Raw genomic sequence first — 27807 nt, 5'->3', positions numbered from 1 at the left:
CCATATTTGTCTCATTACAGAGGAAATTCTAACTAATGTAAAATTAGTCTGTTTCCTATTCTTAAATCAGGTATGATTCACATTCTTTATAACAACATTGGATCAAATGACTGTATTGTGAAATAAATCATTCATAGTGACAAACCAGAATCTGCTTTTCCACTTAAATGGTTTTATTGGGGTTTTATTGACTTTCACCTCATTGTTTTGGTTTTCAAGCTTCCAACTGAACATTGTTTCTGGCTCGTGCTCACTGCTCCTAGGGCTTTTTTTTTCTTCAGAGGAAAACCAGACGAACATTTAGCAGAAGTTGGTGCAGACCAAAACAGAGCAAGAAATAAAGTTAATGTTCTCCTTACTTTGAATCTTAAATGCATAGTTTCAGGAGACTATCTGGACTTCAGTGCATGTCTGAAAGCAGCTTTAGTAACTGCTTGTTAAGTTTAAATGCAGCAGATGTCGTCTTTTTTTGCCTTCTCAAAACCTGGTGTCTACATTACCCACAATGCAACACAATGGCTGAGAGTTTTTCTGGACATTTGGGCAGAATCTTAATATTTCCCTTGAGGACTTGAGCCCTGAGTGTGAGAGGCAGCAAGGGCTCGAAATGGAATAGGATTGGGATGGCACGATGCACCATATTATGTTACTTGACAACATCAAAATTTGTAGCTTAATTTGGCAAGTTTGCCTCTTTTTATTTTACATTGTTTATTTTCTTCAAAATAGCAATTATGCAAAAATTTAAAATTGATTAGACAAGGAACTACACAAACTTGAGCTCCTTCCATGCTTGTTTATTTATTTATTTACCAGTGGCTGCCTGCATCCGTTTAAAAAACACTAGTACTTGCGTACCGTGCTGTCAATGGATCGGGTCCAGTCTACATCACGCTATGAACTGTGGGTAATTCCCTTTGGCAAAGTCTGCACGCATGGAAATAGAAAGAGAGCATAAAAGGCTCATAAAAACAGCCAGGGAGCCCTCACGCACTTGATGATTTGACAATGGGAAAGCCCTGAGCCCTCAGGGACTGACTGGAGCCTTAAGGGTGGGACTGGGCCGTGGATGTTCAGGGTTAAGGAGAGGACTACAGAGATGTGGTAAGCTCACTTCTTTTAACTCCACACCCCCAGGTTTTTTTGTCATTTTCAAACTTGCAGTTGTCAGACGCGACAAATGCTGCCTCAAGTGACACTACCTCAGTCAATCAGATTAATGGACTGTAATTAAAGATGGACAGTTTGTGTCTCCACTTCCCCCTCTGACCATCGAGATATCCTAAAACCCAAAATATCCATGATATGAATGCGGCCATCTTGCACATTTGGATCCGCAGTCCGCCGATACACTCGCTCGGGCAATTGTGAGTTAGTCTCAGCCGTCCATCATGGCGTTACATGCTGCTTTTATAGCATTTAATAAATAATTAAAACAAACATCAATGTGATAAGACCTACATACAATAACAAAAAACATCTTTGACCACACCTTTTAGCTTGGTCAATGCCCCATCCATTAACATGGGGGAGGTGGATTTATGACATATACTGCAGCCTGTATTGGATGTTGCCCTTTAAGTTATTGAAGGTTTAACAGTCAGCGGTGTGAGAAATGAAATAGTTAAAAAGTTCTGACTGATATCTCCAAACACACACACACACATTTGTAATATCTCTCCTAGCTGTGCACCCCAGGTAGTGCTGAAGATGGCAAGATCCTCGTCCACTGCACCTGACTGTGATTTACACTGATGTTCCACCTCGATCATCATTGGTTTGTTTAGATTGTTGCAACAGACGTCCTGCATGGCTCCATCCACACACATGCTGTAGTCATTTGAGGGGGCAGATCACTTCAGGGGTCTCTCACACACACACACACACACACACACAGAGAACACACACAGGCAAGCGCACACACTACTACTGTATACGTGCTGAGCAAATGTGAGCTTCACTCTGTATCCACCCACACAAACACGCAGCTCAAATCCTCGGCTAGTTATCATAATGCATTGTGACAGAGGTCTGTTCTGAATCTCTCCAGCGGTCATAGTTTCATGGTCATATTTGTCTGGGGGATGGAATAATTATCTAAAATACTGAACCAATCGTTATCGCACATCAATCTGTAGAGAATTTAAAGCAGGGCTGCAATAAATGAGCTCTGTATCCAATTTGTGACTGGAACAGGAACACTGACATTTGACAAAAATAAGTATTTTTAATGAATGCATCAACGTAATGACAGCAGTTTGTGGCAGAGGGTGAAATCACGATTTCCTGACTTGAATTCAATTGTGAAGATTTATAGTTTTACCTAAGACGTAGGAAAACAGTGATGCTCAACATCCCGGTTATGTTCGCATGTCGCATGTTTGCAAACACTTATCTTCTTGTTGTCTCGCTGTGTACTGTCCGTCAGAGGTGCGGTTGCATCCTGTCCGACACACATCTGTTCAATCAGTTGGTTTGCTGGTGTCTCGCTTTGTTCTCCAGCATCGCACAGCTTTTGCTGGTTAACTTCTCGTAAAGTTCAGTTGTAATACACAAATATGAGCCTGGCCTGGATTTCCAAAAAGCATCTTGGCAGCGGGTTGTGTATTTGTTCCACTGTAAATCAGAGGGGTGATTAGTTGCTTGTGGCAAATAGGTTTCAGATTCTGTGCGACTGATCCAGGGTCTGTTTGGTGACCTCAAACCGGGAGTTACGTGAGGTCATCTGACCAGCCTGCAGGAAGACTGGCAGGCTGATACCTGCGACAGCAGCAGCATGGCCCTTTGCCTGGGAGACGCTCTGTGCATGTCTCTGGTGTCTCGTGTCTCGTGTCACTGCAAAACACACAGAGCAGCCAAGTGCACTCTGATGACCTAAACATAACCTGACCGCCTGAAAATGACAGCGCACCAAAATGCTAAATTTGGACTGTGTGATCCAAGGGTCTGTTAGACTTTACTTCTGCTGCACAAATCAAAGAAGAAATGCGATGTTTCATTAATTAAGGAAATTCCCAGTCATAATTGCACACACAGATGTGTGCACTGATCTGTGCTGGGACCAGTCCTGTGTGTGTGTGTATGTGTGTGTGTGTGTGTGTTTGTGTGTGCGTGTGCATGTGCGCGTGTGTGTGTGCGTGTGCATGCGTGCGTGTGTGCGAGTGTGAACGCTTATCCTCGAAACAAGCAGAGAGAAGAAACGGAAAAGTACAAATGAACCAATAATGCCAGAGTTGCACAGTTTTGGGGAATCTGTCCTCTCAGAGGGATGATTGCGAAGCCACAAGTTATGTGATAAAACTCCATCTTCTGCCAAGCCCCTTAAACATACTATAAATCATACAGGAGATGCTGGAAGAATGAACTTCCAGACACATGAGTCATAGACAAACTGGAGGAAGGAGAGAAAGCCTGCTCCACGTTTGATTCCCTCCCTCTCTTCCTCCTAAATAACAAAGCAATGGTCATAAGCATCTACCTTATCCTTCCCTCAGAGAGAGGGACGACAAGTAACTCTGTTTACCAGTTAATATAGTTCCTGTATCAGGTTATGGTGGATTGCATTGTGTTCTGGGTCACAAGATATTTAAAAATCTTAAGATTTAAGTATTATATTTAAAATATTACCATATTAAAATATTATAAATAATATAAAGTATAGTTTGTCTGCTGATGTTGTTATTTCTCTATGTATTACTTTACAGTGGTTGATCTACTATTTTTCTAAATTAGGGGCCACAAAAGGGCCACAATTTACAGGGGAGGGGGCGGAAATTTGTTCCTTGTTCCTTGTTTATTTAAACAAAGATTAGAAAATAAAAACTCTGAACACATTGTCATATTTATTGTTAGTAAGTGATTAGTTTATTTATTTGTTTAAACTAACAGGAAAGGGGAGGGTACTTCAGGGGCCAATCAGATCAGTGTCCCCCTTGGCTTGGCTCTGGTTATTTTCTCTTTCTTTGTCACAGACCATTACAACAGGAATGAGTTGACTTGGGACTCGTACGCTGAACAGTGACAAACTCACTCTGGTGCATTTAGCCGACTACACATTAAAGATGTTAAAGAAAACACTGCTGTCGCAGTTCAGCTGCACTGACTGACGTTTTGGTTGAGTACAGGCAGGACGTCATGCAGGATCTAAAGATCTCAACGTTTTATCGCCCTGCAAAGCTGCGATGACTAATGTGTTCATATTACAGAGCAACATCAGCATTCGCCTGGAGTCATGTTTTTGGCAAACATTCACGGTCGGAGAGAAAAAGAAAAAAAAAGGGTTAAAACAGTGGTTTTCTTTCATGTTTCCCTTTGGAAGCTGAAATAGAAAAGGATTCAGTGCAATACATCAGAACCTTCTCACAGCAGACACTTTGTCTTTTTGCAAAGGCGTGCAGCAGGAGAGACTGTTATTGGCTACACCTGCGTTAGACAAGTCAAAATGCTGGCGTTGCTTGCAAATCAAAAAAAAAAGCTGCGTGAGGCTCCAACGTTTAAGTAAAAGAAATGTGCGATTTTATTGTTTCCAAAGAGTCCAGGAATGTCACCTTAACTGCATCATCATTGTTGGAAAAATTATTTGTCATAATCGCATAAAGAAAGAGTCTAGTGTATGATTTTCTGGTCTGCTGTCATGCCTGCAGTCTTGTCAAGAGAAGCTCAATAAGGATTACACTTGACTACGAGAGTTGAGTGATTGCGCTCGACTATCCAACGTCCTTGCAAAGCGGAGCCATGATAAACCCACGGCGGTTTTAAAAGCCCATGAAGCACAGTCAGGAACCAGAAATTATGCCAGATCCTCCAAATCCCACAGCCCTGGGAGACAGATGTGCTCCTAATTCTGGCTCTCACTTCAATGAGCGCTTTGAAATCCCCCCCCCCCACTTGTGTATGTGAGGCGTTGATAGCTGTGAGCAACAGCCTGGCCTGATTTTGTCAGGTGGGATAACTCGCTCGCTCCGTAAGTGCCTGCGCATACCAGCGTTTATCCATCAGCAGGCTGGGGGCAGGCCTCCCTCTGGCAGTAAATCACACGTTATCAGTATTAAGACTTCAGGGAGCATCACTGTGGCGGTAATGTGTAACAGAGGCAGTGACAGAGAGACTGGAGACCATATACTGTCTATGGCGGAGACGGTAGAAAACAGAGTGTGTTTTGTTGCATGGAAACCTTTTATAGATCCTGCACAGCCTCACTGGTGAGAGAGGCGGACAGCACAGAGGAGGGTCCATCCAACAGCTCTTCAAGGTACATGTGCAGGACGATTTTTCCTTTTTTAAAACAGCAAGCATGTGTTGGACCCGCTCTATTATATCATGTGAGTGTTCCCAGACATAAACCTTGCAAAAATAAAGAATTCTATGTTTGCATATTCTTTTGTTGCTTGGAAGGAGAATGACAACTTTATCTGGGCTCAAAGCGCTGCCCCCCACTACACAGCAATGGCAGGAGAGAATAAATGACTGCACATTTTAGAGCATAGGACAAAATGGTGAAAATCACTTATGTTTGAAGGTATTTATGCACTAGTTTGATTACATTACATGTATCTAGCTCACGCTTTTATCCAAAGTGACGACCAATTAGTGCATTCATCTTCTATGAGGGGCCATTCAGGGTTCAGCATCTTGCCTAAGGACACTTGGCTGGGATTCAAGCCGCCGACCTTGTGGTTAGGGGAAGACCTCTCTACGCCCTCAGCCACAGCCACTTGATCTTAAGTTGCCGACCATCAGGAGACATTAGCGACCACCAGCAGATGTTAGGGACATATGATCAGTTGTGTAACTTTGTGTAATCGGGTGTTTCACCCTCTTCTAAGGTCGGCCCACCACAGGCTGATCAGACCTGGGTGTGTGTCCCCTACATCTTGAGGACCAGTTGGGGTCGTTCCTCTCTGCTGTGTTCTGCAACCCCCGGCTAGGCTTGCCTGTGGATTACTCGCTCTTTGAGAAATCTGATGGTGGAGGTTGAGAAAAACACATATCTCAAGCATTTAAGGACTGATGTATTTTTGGAAAGATGGGCCCCTGTAACTGAATATTTAAAACTGAAAAATGATGCAGAGTTCTACTGACATAATTGAAATTAGGCCGAATATGACATCCATCTTCAGGAAAAAATCTGTAACCGCTTAAGTTATTCTCACTATAGGGAATTTTCAGTGTAATTTTTTTCCTTCCATCTTTTGTTTTGTCATTACTTATTCTCCCCTGGCACTGAAGTCAAGACCGATATAAATCGAGTATTTCACTGTGCTTTGTCTTCGATGACAACAGCGGCTGTAAATGTGAAATGCACAAATGTTAATGTTTTTTTAAATTAAAAATTAAAAAAGCAAGTATGCTGGCCTCACCACTGTGCCAATGTGGCCACAAAGATGCAAATCACACTCATATCTTCTGGTTTTCAGGAAGTGCAAACCTAAAGCCTGCATCATACACGGTGAAGAGGTGCAAATCATAAGGACATATAAGAACCATAGGAACAGTGTTTGACCCATAACACTGGTTACATGGTCAAGCAGGGAGACCAAAGAAAGAGAACATTTTATGCACTAATACTTAATTGCCATCTGGTAAAATAAACCTGTATTCTAATTCCTTCATTCCTTATGTTATCAGGCTACTAAATGCTTGTTGATTGTTGTTGATGTTGATGTTTTTGTTGATTTGTCCGATTGCGGCTACTAATTGCTTTATTCTAATCAATCAATGAAGGGTTACAGAGTCTAACGTATTGTTCTTCTGGGATTATTAAATTGTCTAAATCTGAATCTGCATTTGAGTGAACTCAGTGCTGAACGAGGTGCACAGATATACAATCCCTAAGAGGTGTTGCATTTAAAACTTGGGCAATATAACTAGCGTGGTCCTGGAGGAAGATGAGTAACAAACTTTCACTCACATCTGGAAGACATCACAAGAAACTGGTTTGACACAACACCCATATGGACAATGGTTAGAAATACAGTAGTACACATATATGCGATGGAAAATATTACTTATTGTTTAGAGTGAAAGGCGTATTTACCAGATAATGTGATAAAATGGATAAGGTTTAGAGATAAAGACTATAATCAATATAAATTATTGAATAAAGAATCCTGATGAAGGTTAGATGCACTGAAAAGTGTCAGATGTAAAAATGTAAACCCTTTACAGTTGTTTCTTATTTCTTTTTTGTATATATATATATTTTTTTTTTAAAGCAGCAAAGACTAAAGTTGGGGGAAAAAAGAAAGATTTTCCTCTTCTCAGTGAAAAACAGATTTTTTAAACCTGAACACAAGAAGGAGAAAGTGAAGCAGAGGAGACACTTCATCAGTCTCACAGATTTCCATCTGATATCACTTTCATATTCATGGACATTGTAATAAAGAAATTTTGAATAATAAAGTGTTCAGTAATTTATTAGGATGTAAAAACGATGGCATGTTTTGAGAGAATCTAAGGGGATGAAGGAGGCATATCCTATTTTATGGACGTGTGCAGTTTTCTAAACCACGTTCCCTGAGCAGTTCACAGAGCATCTAAGATATCGTGGACTGCAGAATCCATACAGGTTGCAAGATTGATGACCCTGGAAAGAAGAGGGAATCAAATCAGAAGTCACACTGTGAATGTTATGGGACACGAGGGACAGCAGCTCAGAGATGTTTTGCTCTGACGACTGATATTTTAAAACTGATTTTAAAGTCCCTGCTGCTGGCATCAAGACACGTGAGGTGCACCCAAACGCCTGCAGGGGCTGGGGAGCTGCCCACTGCACACTCATGTTGGTGAGGTTCTGGTTTAGAAGAAAAACATGGCTCATAACTCTGACGCTGGACGTGTGGCTTCTCTCTCGGCTCTTTCCACAACTTTAAAGACAACAATGCTCCGAGGAACTGAAACGTTATCGTCTGAAATGTCTGCGAGCTTGAGATCTGTGGTTTACACAATTTAGAGATACTCTTATTCCAATCTGGCAGAGAAGACACTTGATTAGACTTGATTTTTCAAAGAATGTATAAACAATGGAACTTTTTTTTTTTCTATACAGGCGCCATGAGAAAAGCAGCAATCTGTTGGCGAGACTGTGGAGAGATACGTCCAGGGGTTAAAGTCTAAAGTATTTCTACAGCAACACTCACTTAAATCCTGGTCAGGCTGAGTGTGAAAGTTAAAAATGATAAATAGGCTTTCGACACAACAACAAGGTTTTGGATGAGAAGTAAAAGTGAGAATGGAATAAAAGGGTTTCTGCAGGTTTCAAGTACGACAGATATGAAGGAATATCATAGTCCCGGATATATCTACACTTCCCTATAACTGAAGATAAGGTGAAGTAGCTTAGTACAGAATAACCATTAATACGTTATCCCTCAAACTATAGACAGAGACAGTATCTATAGTCCTTCCCACAGCAAAGTCGAGTATAGAGACAAATTCTGAGCCAGGCTCTAGACTGAGATATCAGTTTCACATTGGTCTAGTTTTATTAAAGCAAACATGGTTTTTTTTTTCTCTAGAAAAAAGGAGAAACCCTTTTTTAAAGTGCAATGTAAGTAGCATTTAATGAGCATTGACAAAATTAAGACCTACTTTAAGATATTTAAGACGTAGGCCATAATATTTGAATTCATCAAAGACTTTAAGTTTTAATTAATTAAGCCATTAATTATTTATCATTCATAGCAACTCTTCAGGAACGACAGAAAACCATCTATCAGGAAGTGATTTCTCAACATACCGTCATGTGGGACCTGTGCTGCATGTCAATTGCAAAATTTCTACTAGGGACTCGAATAAAAGTATAAAATGCCCTACAAATTATAAAAATACACAGAAAAGGGAAAAATGTATTTAAATGAGAGATAGCAATATAAATGCGTTTGATCCCAGACACGAGAATCTGTGTGCTGAATTTCACAGAAAGTTCTTCCACAAATGAGATGGTAATAGAAACGGCTAAGACAAATATTGAGTCTTACAGTGGAAACTGTGCACGCTCATGTCCATTTATCTTCATTTGTACATAAAGATCATGTTTTGTACACAATACGTTTACATCCAAGACAGAATTTAATCCACAAAATGGTGTTAAAAAAGGAATGTAAAAAGAAATCGATAGTTTGTCATCAGCAATTATACCTGAACATGATGTGGGAACAGAAAGTGTCTATGGTCAAGATGGTTGGTGACATTACATTATGTTTTTTTATGTCGACCAGGATGAACCACTTAAACACACATTGTGTAACTTTCCGGTGTCAATGTTTCAGTATTAAATGTTTTCTGTTTGACGGATAAATTAAATTGCGGCGGATTTAAAAAGTAAAAGACTTAAAATGTACATTTTTAAAACAAGGCTTGATTCAAAGGAGAAATCGGACATCACAGTGAAATGGCGACCGTGCCAGTCTACTCAGGGGAACAAAAACAAAAACTGAAAATTCAATTTAAGCTCGGAATGTCCTCTTAATGTGGGCTGCGTTATTCATTTATGACATTAATCCCATTGAACACATTTAGAATTGGTACAAATGGAAGGAATGTACGGGCAGGAGGAATAAAGCACTGATGGTCAAAATGAGGAACTACTTTTTCCAGAAACACCCAAATCTGTTGGATTTTGTCTGAGTGGATTAAGAGCCCCCTGCTTTCTAATATGGCTCATGTTTGCAAGCCCCAGGTTAAGACAGAAACATCTATTTCACACTTTTCTGATGATATTGAACCTCATATTAAGCACTCCCCCTCCACTCTGACATGGTTAAAACGATGACCACGGGTGATATTAATTCGAGAGAGATCTCATGGACTAGACAGCGACTGGATCCACGAGTACAGGAGCTGCCACCGGTGCGGCAGGAGGAGACTCTTTGCCTTTGTAGCCCAACGACAGGATGTGTTTCTGGAGGTGTGTGATCCACTGCTCCTGAACAGACAGAGGGCCGTGGAACACCTCTTCACAGAACCTGAGCAGCAGGACAGACAGACAGATTTCATCCAAACTGAGGCTCAACAAATAATGCCATTAAACAACAGGGTGCAAGATTAGTGTTCACTATTTATCTATATAATTGCTATATTTATTTAAGTGAATTGTGACTCATAGTTGTGCTGTAACACAATGTAGTTTTGTTACCTCTGTCCGTTTTTCAGCATTATTATACAAAAACGACTGAACGGATTGTCATGATTGGTGGAGGGATGGGACACGGGTCAAGAAAGAACCCATTCAATTTTGGATCCAGACAAAGGGACAGATCTAGAGATAGGGCCCTTGGTGGAGGTATGCACACTACTGAGTGCCATTCTATTTACCACTTAAGTACCTTGAAGGTTGTTAAAATCATGTTTCATGATTATAGCTAGGTTTGGTAATCCTGGAAAGGTTAGAGCCGGCTATACTTCAAAAATATGCAACCGATGGATGGAAGGGGAGGGATGTCGTCCCCAAAACACATAAACGCACACTGCCTGACAACTGCTAGAAACCGACTTCTACGTGACTCGCTCGCTAACTTCTGGCTATTGTCTCTGCTTCAGGGTATGTGCAGGCAGGCAGGTCAGTAAGTGACATACAGGTACGCCAGCGACCTGCCATGTTCATTACCGTCCTGTGAGGGCCACAGAGACCAGCTTCCCCCCCCTCCAGATTTATTGATGCTATCAGAACATAAAGAGGATTTCAACAAATAAGATAAAATGTGTTTCAGAACCAACGCTGCTTTTAAAACCACGGTCTGACTTTGTAATATCCATTTAGCATCTTTTTTTGAAATATTCATTTTATACACAGAATTCAGCTCGATATACAGTTAAAATAAAGGTCTGAGAGGTTGACCAATGTAGTTGACAAATCAAGCTGCTGACAATCTCACTGCATGTGCTGATGGACTTGTCTTGACATCCTGTCCATCGTGAAGGACTTCTTGTATTCACTTAATACAATACAGTGACAATGTCGTTTTGAGCTTGATAGACTGACCTGCACTTGAGTGAGTAGATTTTGCCAACCAGCTTAACCAGTGGAGTGAGCGGAGGCTTTGGCAGCATAGCAGGGATGCTGCCAGACCGTGGTGGATGCTGGGAGTTGTTGTCCCGACTTTGTCCCCCCCTGGCCGCTATGTGTTTGGGCGGATGGACCCCTGCAATTTCACAGAGAGGAATTACAGTGGTGTCAAAAAAAAAAAGTAGGAATGTTTTTACTATCTACAGTATATCTGTATCCAGTCAGATTCCAGAGCCTTTCTTTTCTCACCCCTTGGTGAGCGCACACCAGGGTTGCTGTGGCCTGCAAGTGTCCGTGTGTGGCCTTGCGTTTGTCTGGATGAGCCTGCCATGACGCCCAGGTTCTCTCTGCCCGCCCTGGGCTCAAGCTTCAAGCTGGTGCCTGGCACAGAGTCAGAGTCTGTGGACAGAGAGGGCGAACCAGCAGGCTTCTGGACCTGAAAGAAAAAGAATGTGTTGTAAATGAGAATGTATTAGATACATCTGTGGATGTGTCCAAGTCTGACTGGGAACTACTTATTCTACAACATATTTTAGAGCTCAGCTCACCTTCTTGATGTACAGGTCTCCTGAACGGTAGCGGCGGGTTATTGCCGCCACTTTGACTGGGTCTCTCCGGATCAACTCACTGAGGAGCTCGATTGGCGAAGTAGCTCCGTCTGCCTTCCATTCAATGATTCCCAGCTGTCGGAGGTGGGCCCGCGCGTGACTGGCCAGGGCCTTGCGGTTTTCAAAATTAAACCCACAAAGCTCACAGGATGTGTCTGACACAAAGAAGATGAGACACTTTTTGGACGAGTATTTTTAGACGAGTATTAGTCATGTATTACCAATTTAGTGAGTTTCACAAATCATTTTGCCATGTTCGAAATACATAAATATGGACATTTATGGTACACTCCCCTCTAATGAACTGGCTTAATCCACAACTGCCTTCAGGGATTTCATCTGTAACACAATGCCATGAAATGTGTATCTGCATTTTGGTGCAAATACGTAGAAACAGCAACAGATAGTTAGAAAAGACAGTTGAGTAATGGCAAGAGTCTGTTTTTCTGCATTCTGGGGTCTCATGGGGTGAGATTATATGGAAAAAAGCAAAACCTATACAGTCAAGTCTGAGTTATTAAAGGAGATGATTGGTGTTGACTTCTTATTTTCCAACTGCATTTTCCTATCTGTTGCACTCTGCCAAAAACAGAGTTAAATTAATTTTTTAAGGCTCAGTAATTTCCTAAGACTGCTGCACAGATTTTACCAAGCATCAGGGATGCCACGTATGGACATTTTCACATCGTATAATAAAAATCTGACAACACTGGTGTGACCGTTAATACCGGACATTTAACAAGAACAGATGTGTGTTGGCTCAGTGTCTGTGCAACGTTTACTGAGCAAGACCTGCAACATTAGATTTTACTGGGGGAGGCCTCGGACTCCTCTGCTGCACTTGAAGTTGTGTGCAGTGTTTGATTACCTCAACTGTGACAGTCCACTTTTCAATACAACATAAAAGGCTTTAAGAGGCATTGGGCTGTTGCTTCATTGTAAAGTGCAGAACCCTCTGCACTGGTCTCTCTCGCTCTCAAACTAGAGTGAGCATACCCCACCTGTTGGGAACTGTCGGGAACCATCTGAACCCACTGGGAAAGATCAGGTTCATACAAAAATGTGACCCCAGTCGCACTCTTTCTAAACACACTGACCTGTGTGTTGTCGAGATGGTGGACGCGCAAAATATCCAACGTTGTGATCATGTTTTAACACCAAATCCTCATCATCCTTGTCTGTCAACTCCCATCTCATCATGTGATAAGACTGTTACTCTTGTGAGGTGACTCTGCTGCCGCGTGGAGCAGATACTTCACTTCATGACTGCAGTGTCAGACCGAATATAGATAATTAGTAGCGTGGGTGCTACCACTGATACACACAAGTGAGGCCGACGGTTTGGCTGGTGGGCAAGTTACAGGAGGTATAAGCCTGGACACCGGTAACACAGACTACGGCAGGAGGTATCCACTAACACATTCTTGGCGCTCTAGTGAGTATTTATGGTACCAGGACAGGGTACTTAGGATTGATTCAGTGCCCGTGTATGCCGGTCTACTTGTCATTTCACACATGCGTTATTTCTTAAACACAAATTGACCACGATGCAAGAAGACACTTTGTTCAGTGGAATATGACACAAAGAATGAATCTATTGCTCTACAGTGTTGCATGTCTTACCAGGGAACGAGGCCACACTCTTGCCAGGCGGAGATTTCTCTTTCATGGAATAGTCAAGAGGTGAGGTGCAGTTGTTGGAGGCTGGTTCCTTCGACAGGGGGCGCTCTGGGGGCTTTTTGGAGGCTTGAGGGGTCCACGTGGCTTTGCCTGATGCAGAACCTTTAAGGCCCTCTTCACCACGCAACATGACCTCTTTGAGGAGGTCGATCGGCGACGTTCTGATCGACCAGGTGAGGCCGAGCTGCCGCAGATGGGCGCGGACGTGGCAGGACAGGGCTTTGCGGGTGTCAAACAGCTGGCCACAGAAGTCACAAAGGACTGTAGGTGGGGATTGGACGTCTGTGGACGAAACAGAGAGGATACGTAAATGCACAAATACAAACTAACGGTTGGAAAAACAAGTGTGTTGGAGCATGAATCAAAATGCTTTACCTGCACTCAAAGGCTTTGAAGCAACAAGAGCCGGGGTCGACTTCTGAGGAGAGCTGCTGAGAGTGTTGGGTATCTCCGATGGAGCAGATACCTCAATCTCAACAGGCTCAGGCTTCAGCTTTCTGAGGAGGGGGTCCACTGCTAGCCGGAAGCCTTTCTTTGCCTTTGGGGCCTTATTAACCAGAGGTGGAGGAGAGTGAAGGCTCTTTACAGGGCGCTGTGACAGGCTCAGAGCTGGAGACCGAGCTGGGGATAGAGGACAGGCTGGGGATGTCGATGGCACTGATGAAGAGCTGGATGCACTGTTAGTTTTGGGGGGGTGCACGGCTTCTAACATGCCACTGCTGACCAGCTCCTGGATGGTGTCAAGTGCAGAGCCTTTCCCCATCAGGTCAGTCATCCCGAACTGACGCAGGTGAGAGCGAGCGTGGCTGGCCAGGCCTTTACGATTCTCAAACTCCTCCCCGCACAGAATACAGGTGCACTCTTTTGACGTTTTGGGACGTTTGCCTGGGGGAGATGCAGTGGGAGAGGTCAGCTCAGAGGGACGTTTGGAGGAAGACCCGGGGGCACTGTTTGTGGTGAGCGGCTCCTGCTGGTCAGTGCCGATTGGCTTCAGGTCCTCCTCCTCCATAATCCGGTGCAGAAAATCTATTGCGCTGCCCTTAATCTGGCTGTCAGGGATTCCAATCTGACGTATATGGGCCCGAGCATGACTGGACAGGCCCTTACGTGTCTCATACCAACAGCCACAAAGCTGGCAGACGTAGACTTCATCAGCGGTGTCAGAGGCTGCAAGAGTGAAGAAAATGAAGGAAGAAAAGTACCATGTCAGCAGGAGAGTACTGAGGACCTGATATTTACATCCATCCTGACAGATCTGATCACGATTAAAAAGCCTTAAGTTCACAGGGCATTAAAATGGGTCCTGAATGTAACTCATGTGACCACTTGGGATCTGATCTCACTTCCCTGCTCTATACACAGACATACAAACAAAATCAATGTATGGACACTGAGAAGCTTCAAAATATGTTCAAACTGTAGCAGGTCAGAGACGTCAGTCGAGTAGGCGGTCCCTCATATGTGACCCAAGATGAAATTGTGTTCACACATCTAAAAAAAATGTGGCCACATGCACCTCAGACCACTTCTGAATGTGCTCTGAGTGATCGGATCACAGGACACATTTAAGTGCGTTGACCACCGGAGATTGTATCACTCAGGATGGATGTTGATACCAGGTCTGAAGAGGGTCTGAGATGTACTTGATTCAAATGGAAATGTTACATCTACAGCCATGTATTTACACTAAATTAGGTATTTAAAGTTGTCTTCCACAGAGAGCTACTCACCTCGCTACTTACAACATTTCTTTAAGACAATTATTCAGAATTCAGCCGTACCCAAGGTAATAGGGGCATCAGTCTCCAGCGGTGCCCACAATGGCTTGGTTGGGGTTTGGTGCTCTGTGGCTGACGAGCTGCTGCCTTCAGAGAGCTTATGAGCAGAAGGAGATGACGGCAGGACAGTGGCTGCTGACTCTTTAGATCTAACTGGAGATCCCTGATGATCCATCTTGTGCGGAGATGTCACGACTCTAACCCCTGGATTGTTAGAGGGACCTTTGTCCTCCAGTTTTAAGGGAGTCCTGGACTCCTGCTGGCTGGTTTTCTTGAGGGGGCTCGGCTCAGGAGTGGAGGAGTCTGCTTTGAACTCGGGTAAGGAGCCACCTTTCTCCTGCATCAGCTGGTAGAGGAGCTCGATGGGAGCTCCGCTGCTTTCTGACGTCGTCACGCCAAGCTGCCGCAGATGGAGGCGGGCGTGGCTTGACAGTCCTCGTCGTGTCTCAAAGTATGTTCCACAGACTTTACATATGACTGGCTGTGGGCTTGCTGTGGGGAAGTGCAGATGGCAGGTTGTCACCACAAATTGCATCTCTAGTCAAGAAATAGCCGTTGTCTCTTTTTCCTGAATGTTCTGCTCATACTGTATATATTCTGTTTACACCGTATATAATAATTTTATTCTATTTTTATATTTCCTTGTGTTTATATTGCATGTTTACTTATTTAATATTGGTGTCTGTTTTCTTTTACTTTCTGCTTCACTGCAGCAACAGAGCCAATTTCCTCATTGTGGGACTAATACAGGATTATCTTATTTTATCCTATCTTAACTTCAAATGTGCAGCACATCTGTATCACACTGCATGGAGCTTGTTCAGATCAGTTTTCTGTAAAGTAACATGAAGCCCCAATAAGTGAATGTACGTCAGTGTCTGTCATATCAATCCAGCGGAGCTATCATCGATCTCGTTGATCAATAATATACTTGAGCCAGTGAAATGCACAATGACAAGCTCAGTATGAAATGGCCAATAATTACCCTCGCCAAGGAGGTTATGTTTTCACCCCTGTCCATTTGTTTGTTGGTTGTTTTGTATGTTTGTTTGATTTCCTCGGAACTTGGTGGAAGGATGCGAAAAGGGTCAGGGAAGAACCCATTAAAATGTTGGTGTGGATCCAAAGCAGGGGGCAGATCCTGTAATTTATTTCTCCTTCTTTAACAAATAAAAGCAGGGCGTATTTTCAAAAGTTTGACTGTTTTCCCAGGTAATAATTCATCGATGTTGATGACAAAATAAAAATCAGGTACGTTTAGTGAACTGATATCTATGAGCGTGTGACACTCGGTGCAGCTTGATTGAATTTAAGGGGACTGATTTCAAAAGAAATCAATCAACTACACTACCACAATTAAGATGTATTGACGGAGGTGTTCTCATGAATGAGTGCCCACCTCTTACCTTGTGCATCAGTGGCCGCAGACATGTTAAGTGAGACGATTGACTTCCTGCAGATCCTGTGAGATATAAGATGAAGAATTCACTGAAGTCAGTCCACTTAAAAAATGACAGAAGAAATAATGCTACTGCTGTTGTCAGGGACTTATGGGTTTACAGTTGTCAAGCTTTTCAAAATAAAAGATATAAGTAAAAATGACTTCTACAAACACAGTCTGAGGCAGAAATAGATACATTGAAGTACAACGTAGTTGCTGTGACTTTAAGTATCCGTTGGTATATTTCTGTACAGCTGTAGGCTGCAGCTTTTCACTGTTAAACTTCTTATTCGCGATTCTACGGTTTGTTTTTAACAACCACTAAAGGTCAGTAAGTTAATGGTAAAACTGTAGAAAAAGTGGTTTAATTTAACATTTGACAGCTAACTAAGCTACCTCTCTTTCACCCTTTGTATTATTCCTGAAGCATGCTAACGTTAGCTTCATGCTAGCCCGAATTACAGTTCATATGAAAAATATAAAATAAGTACAAATACTGCGCTGTCGACTAGAAAATACACTTCAATGATCAGTTAGTGAAGTAAAAGTAGATTTACCTAAAAGCCTGATCAGACTGTCTCAAAACATAACATCAGCTTCACACAAGGACTAGCTTAGCGGAAGTAGCGGTCGACACATTTCCGGGGCTGCTGGTCTTTCATAATAAAAGCCCTGAAGATTTATCAGCATTGGAGTGTCAGGGGATCACATGCGCCCTCTAGTGACTCTCCAGAAAAAAGGCCAACTCATATTCTCCAAAGAAGACGTTGTGATTACAAAGTGCTTCACGCGAGCCGGCAAATTAATACAACTTAAGATATATCATTCAATTTCATGACGACATAAAATTGATTTTAATATGAGATAAAATAAATAAAAGCACAAGAAATATAAACAGTAAATCCGTGTAAAATAAATTAAGAAAACACAGAGGGAAATCATGATATGCTCTCTAAGCATGTTTTATGCTATATATCCCCACACTTATCTCCTGTATAATGTCCAATTAGTATTAGTATTACTACTCTTTTTCTATTTAATTTTTCAGTGATTAATAACTATTGTTCCACTCAAAAGTCAACTGTTTAGTATTATTTTAAAGTAACCCATCGTTAAGTAAACTGAGTTGTCTGTGCAACCGTCAACATGAAAAAACATGTTTAACTATTAAAAACAGCTTGAATAAAAAAAATTGTTTTAACAAAAACGAAAGTAGTTTTTGACAAGTAATTTAAACTATAAATAAATGTGCTTATTTTCCTTAATTGTACTGATTGTTAATCCTTCCATTTTTATATTTCAAACTAACTGTATGGTGTAAAGTTATAGCTTTAAAAGAGTGTATTTTACTCTGACAGTTGGAAGTAAACGTGTCACCATTGAAAGCATCTTTCTGTATCTTAACAATGTGGTTGTGCAGTTAAGCCCTCAGGCAATCCTTGTTAATGAGATGAGATTCAAATAAATCTACATGTACTGTACGTGTTTGCTGTTAGATGGACTGTTGACTGGATCATGCTCTATGTAACCACAAATGACTTCATGTTGTGTTTATCTCATCTTGTCCTCCTCAGTCCAGAGAGAGAGAGCTGCTGGCCTCCCACTACGATGTGGAGGTATTTGTCTGTGAGGGGGCGTCGGGAAAGTGCACTGACACTGGGAACTAAAGAAAGGTGGCCAGCAAAATCAACAAAGATCACCCCTTCGTGCAACAACAACCACTGGAAGGGTAGAGTACAAACTGTTGGTTTATCAAAACTGAATCTGGAGTGTGCACGAAGACATATTTTATAATTACATCTATCACATTTCAAAACCAATCTAAATAATGGCTGTACAGTTTGTGTTTTAGGCGACAGAATAAATTGAATCTTTCATTTCTTCCGAAAGTTGCAAACTCTGGATCCAGAGAAATTCAACATAGTCCGATGGTCTGGCGAATTTTTCCATCAAGAGTTCAAATGTCTAAACTTTGAGCTGTAAGACGTTAATATGGGAGATTTCATGATGCAAACAAGGGATCAGCACTCATGACAGTTGTGCTTTCACTAACCCTTATGAAAGGATGGTCCAGCCATGGAGAGTCTACCAGCAAGAACCAGGGATAGTTAGATAACAGAGCTTCACTGCCACCAAGTGGAGTTTCCTTAAAACACATTAGTGTTGGGCACTGCAGTGGAAAAGTAGGTCAGCGGTCACTTAAAGGCTCAGTGTGTAAGATTTAGGTGAAAGGGATCTTTTGGCAGAAAGTGTGTTACATCTAAATTGTACAAATTTTTGTTTTCTTTACCCTAGAATGGGCCCTTTATATTTAAATACTTGATATTTACATCGGGAGACGGTCCTCTCTACGAAGGCCGCCATGTTTTTTAACAGTAGCCCACACTGGACAAACTAAAGACCTTTTGAGGTTTTATGAAAACTGACAGCTACCAGGGGTTCTCTTCTTTGTTGTGAAGGGGAGGGTGAGGTGAGGGGTATTCATCTGCAACATGCACCTTCACCACTAGATGTCCCTAAATTATACACACTGAACCTTTAAAGTGAAGAAATTTGAATTTAAGTACTTTGAAATTGTGCTTTGATTTAACTCGTCAATCTTCAGATCTTCATCCTCTGAGATTTCTCTCTTGCAGAGGTCAGTTTTCAATAAGATTTAGGTGGGAGCAAAACGCGAAATGGCGCTTCACAATTTAACTGCTGTTGGCTCGGGAGTCAATACGTGTGTATAAAATTACACCCCCTTCCCCTCCTTACCCGCATACCCCCATGCCCCTCAAAGGATAAACAGCATAGAAGATGTATGGAGGGATGGAAAATACACATCATTTGATTAGTGATTCGGTAACTCTCATAGGCAGTCATATCATTTTCTGCACGTTAATGTTGTATTTTCTAATGTTGTTAAATGTTTAACATTATTTAGTTAGAGGCTTTAAAACAATGAATTTTGTTTGAATTTGTAATCTTTGCAAATGAATGAATTATAAAAAATGTTTAATATATATATACTGAACTTGACAAAATCTATTTACACCACTGTTTGTTGTGTATGGATTTCAGTGCACATAACTCTGTGATTGATGTAAGATCATTTAATTAACAGAATAATTTGAATTCATTTAAGTCTCATAAGATTTTCTGTGGTTCACCCGGACCGAGGGAGGCAGATGCACAATCAAATCCCAACTCTTACTTTGAAGGGGAGTCATTTTGACTTCCGCTCCTGCCTCCTTCTTGCTGTCGCCTCCTCGCTCCTCCTCTCTCTTCTTCTCCTCTCTCCTCCACGGAGCCGACACTTCTCCACGACTTTACTCAAACGCAGGTGAGTGTGAACTGAACCTTTGCGCCACGTCTCCCTCGGAGAACGTGTCTTATTTACCCGCACGGTTCGGACCGGTGCAGCTGTTCAGGCGGGAACAAAGCCGAGCTCGAAACAAGCCGGTCCGGTGGCCGAAGCTAACCGTGAGCTAACTGTGTGCTAGCTAACCGGGCGCTGCGGGTCTGTTGCTCCTCTGTAGTGAAAGTGTGTGGGCCTGTTTCTGGCTCAGTCTGTTGTCTGAGGCTCACAGACCCACTCCTGGTCGCTGACCTCCTCCGCGTAGCGACCTGGAGCTGCAGAGGAACTGTGACCGAGCGGCGTCTGCTGCGCGTCGCTTACACAAACCATTGAGACCGACAGAGCAGCGTTAGCCTTTGTCTGCCTCTCACTATGTCCATGACACACAAATGAGGGTATTTCTTAGTGTGCACTTGATTCACTGCACCGCTGAGCTGCAGCAACTTCAGGGACTCGATTAGTTGGATCAGTGGTGCTTGAATATCAAACTTTAACCACGATTAACCTAACTGGTTCGCCTGATCGCGATTATGTAAGCTTCCTAATGCGCTGTTGTTCCCTGCACGGCTCAACATGACTTGCATGTGACTGCACGAGCTGCTCAACCCTGCACTCCAGGATCCGTGAAATCCGCCCCTGCTTCGACCTCAGGCACTAAACGTCCAAACGTCATGTTTGCTCTTTGGCTGCAGCGTGTAGATGGTTTTGTTATCGCAGCCCCAGATGGTGCCCCCCCCCCCAGGCTCCACCCAGCTGCTGCACTTATCTTACAATGGCCTTTGAGCTGCATGAATTTGTCCTGAGTTACTTATGTTTGTCCCGTCTCACCCTCAGTCATTGGTCACCACCATGTCTTCTGGAAATGCCACGATTGGGAAGCCTGCCCCAGACTTTAAAGCCACGGCCGTAGTGGATGGGCAGTTCAAGGACATCAAGCTGTCAGACTACAAGGGTAAGTGTTCTAATGAATGTACGGAGACGGTGGTAGGGGTCCTTGGTACATTTGTCCATTTGTCCGGCGCTGCTTCAGGATTGGGGCAGACGCACACATTAGGCCTGGTTGCCTTTTACCGTGCTCCGGTGTTTCCTTCTTCCCCACTTTCCTGTTGGCCTGCGCTTACTTTGCACTTTAACAATTAACGTCAACACTAATCTGAAGTTATTAGGACCTGTCTGTTTGGTTCGCTCTGGATTTTATGAGGCACACATGTCCCATAAACACCTGGGGGGGGTCCATCATTTTGTGTGCATGCAGTTCACCTGCCACACACCACATGAGACACCAACATTCAGGACAAGAGGGTTGAAGCGGACCCTAATGATTCAGATTCGCGATCTGACACCATTGATAAATTACTAAATAAATGTGATATTAGTAAAGAGTGTCAGAGAAGAGCAGACGCACACTGCAGACTGGAGAGAAGTGGGCAACATGGGACCGTATTTATAGAGCGCTTTTCCAACTTTATCAGGAAAAAATTGAAAGAACTTTACACTACAAGCCACTTTCACACTGTGCAACTATATTTGATTTTATTTATCACACACCATTCACTGACTGCACAGCAGTCTGGGACAATTTTAGCATCAGAAATCTTGTCCACGGGTACTTCTGCAGGAGTTAGGGATCGAACCACCGCCCTTCTGGTTATCAGATGAACTGCTCCACGTATGTTGATGAAGGAAAATAATACACTTAAAATGAGCACAGAGCTGCAACATAATAGAAGAAGAAACAAGTTTGAAAGGTCTGAATTCCCTGCGTGTGTGTGTATGATTATATCTGTTTATGTATAGCAAACGATTTTCAATTCAGATCATATGGGAACCTTGCCACCAAAAGTCACAGCAAATATGTCTCCACACTTAGTTCCGGTATGCGTCATGTGGCGTTAAGTCTGTTGCTGGTTCATGCATTAAATTAATGCTTTTCTAGTCATGAAAATGGGGAAGTTTAATGGTTAGTGGCTTGTAAATGACTAGTTCTATGGTGCCAGGGTCTGGAAGTGCTAATGAAGCAAACCACTCTGTGTCAAATCTTTCAAACATGGGACAATGGGGATCAAGGTGGTGGGGTCTTAACCAAGTTTAGTCCTAAATTTAATATCAAGTGGCACTAAAAAGGTCTTAAAGTCTGTAACTTAACCTGTTTTTAGCATTAGACACCCTGTTTATCATTTGTGATGAGTAAAAGCTCTTCAATTTAACCATATGAATTTTAGACCTACTCTGACCCACTTGGTTTCAGATTATTAACATTTATTTTTCAGCCTTCTCCTATGTGGTTGCATCAAACTTAATACTTTCCTTGTTTTTTTCCCCCTGGTGCTCTTTAGGGAAGTATGTTGTCTTCTTCTTCTACCCCTTGGACTTCACCTTTGTGTGCCCCACTGAGATTGTGGCTTTCAGCGACAGGGCAGAAGAGTTCCGCAATATCGGCTGCGAGGTTATCGGCTGCTCCGTAGACTCTCACTTCAGTCACTTGGCATGGTGAGGATTCTCACTAGCTGGAAGGAAATCTCGACTTGAGTTCAACTGTAATTAGTGGGATTAGTGAGATTGTATGCTGTGGGAACATGACTACCTCAGTGGTCCTGAGCCAACACTTAGGAAATAATAACATTCCCTCTGACATGTGTCAGCAGGTGATTTCATTGCACTGGAACTGCTTGTTAAATACTTTTGTTTTGATACATTTTAACATTTGTATCGTTCCTCCAAATCCTGTCTCCACCAACTCAAAACAATGCACACAAATATTCTAAACACTGACACCGGGAAAGCTGTTGCAACCTAAGAAAATAGCACAAGGACTCCAGTAAATCCAGCTGTGGTTAAAACTTGACTTTAGCTTTGGCATTTTCAACTTTTTATGAAGGTGTCCTTTAGGGGTAGTGTGCACTAGTATCTTTAATATGGATGGGGGGGGGGGGTGTATTTGATCAGTACTTTGTAGATATCATCAGATTATCAAATGACTCGGGAGGGCATCCATAGTTGACAGTTTTCACAATACACCGTTAACCCTGAAGATTGTTGGCAGATCTGAAGCAGGATCCTAGTTAATTGTTTATCTCCTGTCACTCAGCTTCTCTGCGTAGTCTTGATAAGTTCTGAATTAAACTGCTCTTCATGTGAGGAGTAAGGACATTTGGGGCAGGAACTGCACAACATTCACAAATCTTAATGCAGTGTATTGTTTTCGAGTTTCGATTTATTTAATTTGAAATTGTTTGTGGAAATTTCACTCACTTGGGCCACGCTCTGTCTGTTTGACTTAATATGTCAAGGTTTGAAGGAACCATCTTTACTCATTGGTTTCATGTATTCTAAATACAATTTAAGCAGCAGGAGTTCTGTTCTTTGGTTAGATTTTTTCTGGATTGTACTTTAAGTAGAATACTTTATAAGTACACATGCGTTTTATGTGCTGTTAGTGCTGCTGCACCATATTTACCTACAATGGATTGTTGCTTTTCTAATTGGACTTTAATTTGTCATACAGGATCAACACTCCAAGGAAGCAGGGAGGTCTGGGTAAGATGAAGATTCCTCTTGTGGCAGATCTCACCAAGTCAATCTCCAGAGACTACGGTGTGCTGAAGGAGGATGATGGCATCGCATATAGGTCAGACCACTTGTCATTTAAATACCGCAACAGCCCAGTAGTCTCTGTCTAGTGTGGGCATGGTAACATGTATTTCCTCTGCCCTATGATTACTATAATGACTAAGTAAGCACTGAAAGTGTGGAGATGTTATAATTTTGTGCAGTATTTTAACCTCAGTTCGTGCTTCTCAGGGGTCTGTTTGTGATTGACGACAAGGGCACCTTGAGGCAGATCACCATCAACGACTTGCCTGTGGGACGCTCTGTGGACGAAACTCTGCGCCTGGTCCAGGCCTTCCAGCACACTGACAAACACGGAGAGGGTGAGGAAAATGAATTGATATTTTCAACTTTAGATGTCTTGCACTGCACATTTCACATCTAGCATGTTGATATTTAGTGGGAAAACGTTTTAAGTTAAAATTGTTTTATTTTTTTATACTAAATTCTCGGCTGTTAGACGTCGCACCAGCATTTTGGACCCAAACAATCCTTGTTTTGTCACAATTTGTCCATCCCTTTGTCTTCTCAGCAAGGTTCTACCTATATTGTCCTGTCTATGGGTGTTGCCAAGCTCAGTCACCGTGGCACCTAAACACACAGCCAGAAGCACAACTGAATTAAGTTACTCTGTGTACATGAGGGCTTGCGTTGTTAGTTTACCCTCCTGGGTATTAACACATGTACTTTGTCCTCTGGGTTTGCAACTTTTATTGTTTGCCATTGACGCCTTATTTTGCACTTTGTCCCTTCTCCCTCTTCAGTTTGCCCTGCTGGCTGGAAACCTGGTAGTGACACCATCATCCCTGATGTCGACAAGAGCAAAGAGTTCTTCTCCAAGCAGTAAACGTGAAAGTGTCCTTGCTGATTTGTAGCACTTGCCTTCAGATGAGGTGTCCCTGTGAAGCAGTATCTCATGGCGTCCAGTCTAATCTATTAAACTCGGCAAAGTTTCTGAACTTGTTGGGGGAAAAAACCTTTGTTGCAACTCTTATCTTTGTATTTACAGTTGTTGGGGCGACCACATAGTCTTAAGCACTGAAATAATAGTATTGTTCCTTTTTCAGAAAACTTTCAGATTATTTTCCTTGTCATGAATAATTCCTGTTACATCTTTATTAAAGCACTGGGGGAAAAATGCAACTGTTTTGTCTCGTAAATATATCTGTGGCACTCAATATATTCTGATCATTCCAAATGTGACCTCTAGGTGGTGCCATAGATCTTCCTGAATCACTTCTAGATTGGTGACTACATTGGAAAATATATTTTTGCGAGCAGACATTTATGAAATCTACTTGGTGTCGGTCCTGTGCGTGGCAGAGGCTGTGCCTACGTCATGAGGCTGAGAAGTCTTGGTTAATATTGGAGTTCTTGTGGTGGCTGACTCAGCACAACAACCTGGTGTTGCCAAATGGCACCGAGAAGCTCATTGGGAAAGATTGGATTGTTAAATGATTTAACACAGACGAACACGACTGTCATATCTAGGGGTACCTCAGAGGATGTCTTGTGATTGAAAGACTGAAACATCTGATGACTCTTAAGATACACAACCGATTCATCCTTAACATCTGTTGATCCCTGACAACTAAACGTGTAACTAGTGCGGAAGAACTTCAAACGCCCAATATTCACCATCTTGTCCTACGTTCTTAAATGATTTGATCAATGTATATTTATCCCACTGTTAATAGTGTAATACCATTATCTTCTGAGGAAGAAACATTGGATGACACCTGAGAAAACTATTTAGTGGAATATATCACTACTCTGAAGTAATCCTGATATGTTAAGTTTAATCATGTTTTTTGGCACTTTTGTTGTCTGGATCCTACTAGCTGGCAGTTATTTCTGCCAGTGAATGTTGCCACCAATTCTTGTAATTTCAGGCCAGCTCTTTTACCATCACAGTCTGATGACTTCTGCATGTTTGTATGGAACTTTTTTTTTTGCAACCTTTTTTTCCTGTTCTCACAACTTGTTTTTGGGAAACTGAAAGCCGAATGGGGAAACTCCATTAACTCGAATCAACCACTCATTGACAAACCTTTATCTATACACACACACACACACACACACACACGCACACACACACACACATATTGTGGTGTGAAGTGGAGAGCGCAGCGTCTCTGCCGGGCAATGTAGGAGGGAGTTCCCGGAAACCTTTTCTGTTACGTGACGTGTGTCAGCTAAACTGACCATATATGGAGTGACGCATGTACGTCAATAGGGAAACAGTCCTACGCTGGGACGTCTCCAACGTGGAGGAACTGCTGTAAACTTTACTGACCAGAAATAACAGCAGCACTGAGCCACTTTATTCACCGAGTCCTAATAAATGTCATTTAAACACAGTTGATGTGAATAAGAAAAACACCAGATATGTTTCTTAGTTTGATAATTTCATTTACTTAAATATACTGTACAAGTAAAAAAAGACCGGCTCATCAAGTTCAACCTGATAAACTCAAATAACTTACATAAGAGGCATCACAATATGCAGTCAAATAAAATGTAAACAGGCAAAGCCAAGACGACACTTTTAAAAACGTATTCAAAAATGCCCGAAGTGTTTTTTGTTGTTGTTATAGTCTCTGTTCCCTGTGAGGAGGGTTGTTCCCTTTCAGCCAGAGGAGCCACACAGGTCCAGCTCTGTCACACAGTCTATGGAGTTCATGGTGTAGTCAGTGCAGTCCTTGTCCAGTGTTTGTTGTTGAAAGTGCATCGTTTCTTCAGTAAGACTTGACTTTGGGCGCCAACATGAGCTGGCAGCCACTGCTCACATGTGTCATGACTTTCTGTTTGAGCTGGGCCACCTGCTCCCTCAGCACAGAGGCCGTGCTCGAGAGTCCGGCGTTGTCCGTTTTCAGGACCTTCACCTTGTCCTCCAGACGCGAGATGCGCTCCAGCTTGCGCCGCCGACACTTGGAGGCTGCGAGCCGGTTCCTCAGCCGCTTGCGCTCCGTTTTGATCTTCTCCTGGTTCTCCATGTTGATGGGGGACATCGGCGGGGAGCTGTCGCTGCTGTGCGTGTCGGGCACCGTCTGCGGCTCCTCTTTCAGCCCAGCGTAGCGCTGCGAGTGGAGGCCGGCGCTTGCCAGCGAGTGCTGGAAGTGGTGGGACCCGTGCGCAACGGCCTGGTGATGCGGGTGGTACTGGTGGTGCGGCAGGTAGCTGATGGTGGTGGACGGATAGCTGGCGGCGGCGGACAGGCCGGGGTTGTTGTTGCAGCTGCTCAGGGTGGTGTACTCCAGCTGCTCCGGCTGCATGGAGGAGCCGAACACGGAGCCCGGAACCGGGCAGCCGACGCCGCCGTTGCCGATGGACACGTTTGGAGGCGCCATCTGGTTCATCTTGTGCAGGTCGTCAAGCGCTTTGACGAAACCCTCCGCGAAGCCCTCCTGCTCCTCTGTGATGCCGCGGCTGTAGAGGAACTGGCCGGGTGTCGGCGTCGTAGTGATGACCCCGTTACTGTTCTGGATGATCAGTCGCTCCAGCTCAGGAGAGGCGAGCTTCAGAGAGCCCACGTCCGCCGCCGCCGCTGCAGCTGCCGCAGCCGCTGGATAGAAATCAGTGTCGGCGCCGCGCAGGTGCTGGGACTTGAAGTTTGAGCTCCGATATGAGTCGGAGAAGTTCAGGTTCATATTCTGCTTTAGCAGCTTGTAGTCGTGCAGTGCTGCGCCTGGATGGCCATAAGCAGAGAGAAACGAGTCGTCATAAAAAGGCTGTTCCATTATTGTGGACATATTTCAAATCAGACAGTCAAATACAAGAGTGCGCTGCAGCAGACGCTGGACACCGAGGCTTCAGTGTCCCGACCGAGTTATCAAAAGCAGAGCAAAACTTCCAAATGAGTGGAACTGTACTGTACCAAGTCGTCGATTTGTACCTTTTGGGTCGCAGTGACTAAATCAGACGTTTTCAATCCACTCGTCTATCGGAGCTCCGCGTGTGTTTCCCCTGTTAGTGACAAGCTGCCCGAGCCGCTCCTCTGCATTTATAAGATCCGGCTCCACATGCGCTCCAAGCAGCCCCGTGATTGGCTGTTTCTCTTCCCCGCCTCCGGGGTGTCACGCCGATCTGATGACGTTGTTGCCAGGAACAAGGACTGTAAACAAGACGAGGCCTATTCAGCTTGTGTGTGGAGTGGGAATCTAAACCCAGGTACCGGCGCACAAAACCTGCCTCCAGAGAGCACCCGCGCTCCCCCTCTCTTTATTACTAAGTCACCTTAACGGTTCCCCACCTCCCACACTCACTTCAAACACACGGAAGGCTGGTCCTGGGACTCCTAAAACACCACAGCAACCACTTTCCCCCAGTTTCCCCTCCACATCAGG

The 27807-nt window shown here is 43.2% G+C and overlaps 3 protein-coding genes across 5 annotated transcripts; 1 reads left to right on the top strand and 2 right to left on the bottom strand.

The window, feature by feature from the left end:
• Positions 1-7200: 7200 nt before the first annotated feature.
• On the bottom strand, positions 7201-17172 carry LOC117771293 (protein Wiz-like). Of its 2 annotated transcripts, XM_034601502.1 has the most exons (10): positions 17070-17162; positions 16478-16533; positions 15075-15563; positions 13669-14460; positions 13237-13575; positions 11554-11768; positions 11255-11441; positions 10982-11141; positions 9774-9965; positions 7201-7585 (listed from the first exon to the last, which is right to left on the bottom strand). In XM_034601502.1, the coding sequence occupies exons 2-9, from the start codon at positions 16500-16502 to the stop codon at positions 9809-9811; spliced, it is 2364 nt and encodes a 787-aa protein (XP_034457393.1). In that variant the 5' UTR covers positions 16503-16533; positions 17070-17162; the 3' UTR covers positions 7201-7585; positions 9774-9808. The 2 variants fall into 2 exon arrangements, with proteins under 2 accessions (XP_034457393.1, XP_034457384.1); XM_034601493.1 differs by lacking the exon at positions 7201-7585 and having other exon boundaries at positions 9254-9965; positions 17070-17172.
• A 2554-nt stretch (positions 17173-19726) lies between these two features.
• prdx2 (peroxiredoxin 2) lies at positions 19727-24604 on the top strand. Its single transcript, XM_034601440.1, has 6 exons — positions 19727-19837; positions 20687-20804; positions 22189-22342; positions 23358-23480; positions 23654-23784; positions 24226-24604. Exons 2-6 carry the CDS (start codon positions 20702-20704, stop codon positions 24306-24308), a joined length of 594 nt encoding a protein of 197 aa, XP_034457331.1. The 5' UTR covers positions 19727-19837; positions 20687-20701; the 3' UTR covers positions 24309-24604.
• A 1246-nt stretch (positions 24605-25850) lies between these two features.
• LOC117771258 (transcription factor jun-B-like) lies at positions 25851-27517 on the bottom strand. Of its 2 annotated transcripts, XM_034601430.1 has the most exons (2): positions 27357-27517; positions 25851-27149 (listed from the first exon to the last, which is right to left on the bottom strand). In XM_034601430.1, exon 2 carries the CDS (start codon positions 27109-27111, stop codon positions 26200-26202), a length of 912 nt encoding a protein of 303 aa, XP_034457321.1. In that variant the 5' UTR covers positions 27112-27149; positions 27357-27517; the 3' UTR covers positions 25851-26199. The 2 variants fall into 2 exon arrangements, with proteins under 2 accessions (XP_034457321.1, XP_034457311.1); XM_034601420.1 differs by having other exon boundaries at positions 25851-27445.
• Between the last annotated feature and the right edge of the window lie 290 nt (positions 27518-27807).

Source organism: Hippoglossus hippoglossus, chromosome 1 (genome assembly GCF_009819705.1).
Source record: "Hippoglossus hippoglossus isolate fHipHip1 chromosome 1, fHipHip1.pri, whole genome shotgun sequence".
NCBI lineage: Eukaryota > Metazoa > Chordata > Actinopteri > Pleuronectiformes > Pleuronectidae > Hippoglossus > Hippoglossus hippoglossus.
Note: the sequence above shows the minus strand (reverse complement) of the source record. Positions and strands in the feature narration are given on the sequence as shown.

Coding starts and splice junctions, on each gene's coding strand:
- LOC117771293 (XM_034601493.1), bottom strand. CDS start 16,502: ATGTCTGCGGCCACTGATGCACAAG. Junction 13,576..13,668: donor TTCAAAGCCTTTGAGTGCAG/GTAAAGCATTTT, acceptor TTTCGTCCACAG/ACGTCCAATCCCCACCTACA. Junction 11,769..13,236: donor GAGTGTGGCCTCGTTCCCTG/GTAAGACATGCA, acceptor TCTTTGTGTCAG/ACACATCCTGTGAGCTTTGT.
- LOC117771258 (XM_034601420.1), bottom strand. CDS start 27,213: ATGTCCACAATAATGGAACAGCCTTTTTATGACGACTCGTTTCTCTCT.
- prdx2 (XM_034601440.1), top strand. CDS start 20,702: ATGTCTTCTGGAAATGCCACGATTGGGAAGCCTGCCCCAGACTTTAAA. Junction 23,481..23,653: donor GATGATGGCATCGCATATAG/GTCAGACCACTT, acceptor CGTGCTTCTCAG/GGGTCTGTTTGTGATTGACG. Junction 23,785..24,225: donor CACTGACAAACACGGAGAGG/GTGAGGAAAATG, acceptor CTCCCTCTTCAG/TTTGCCCTGCTGGCTGGAAA.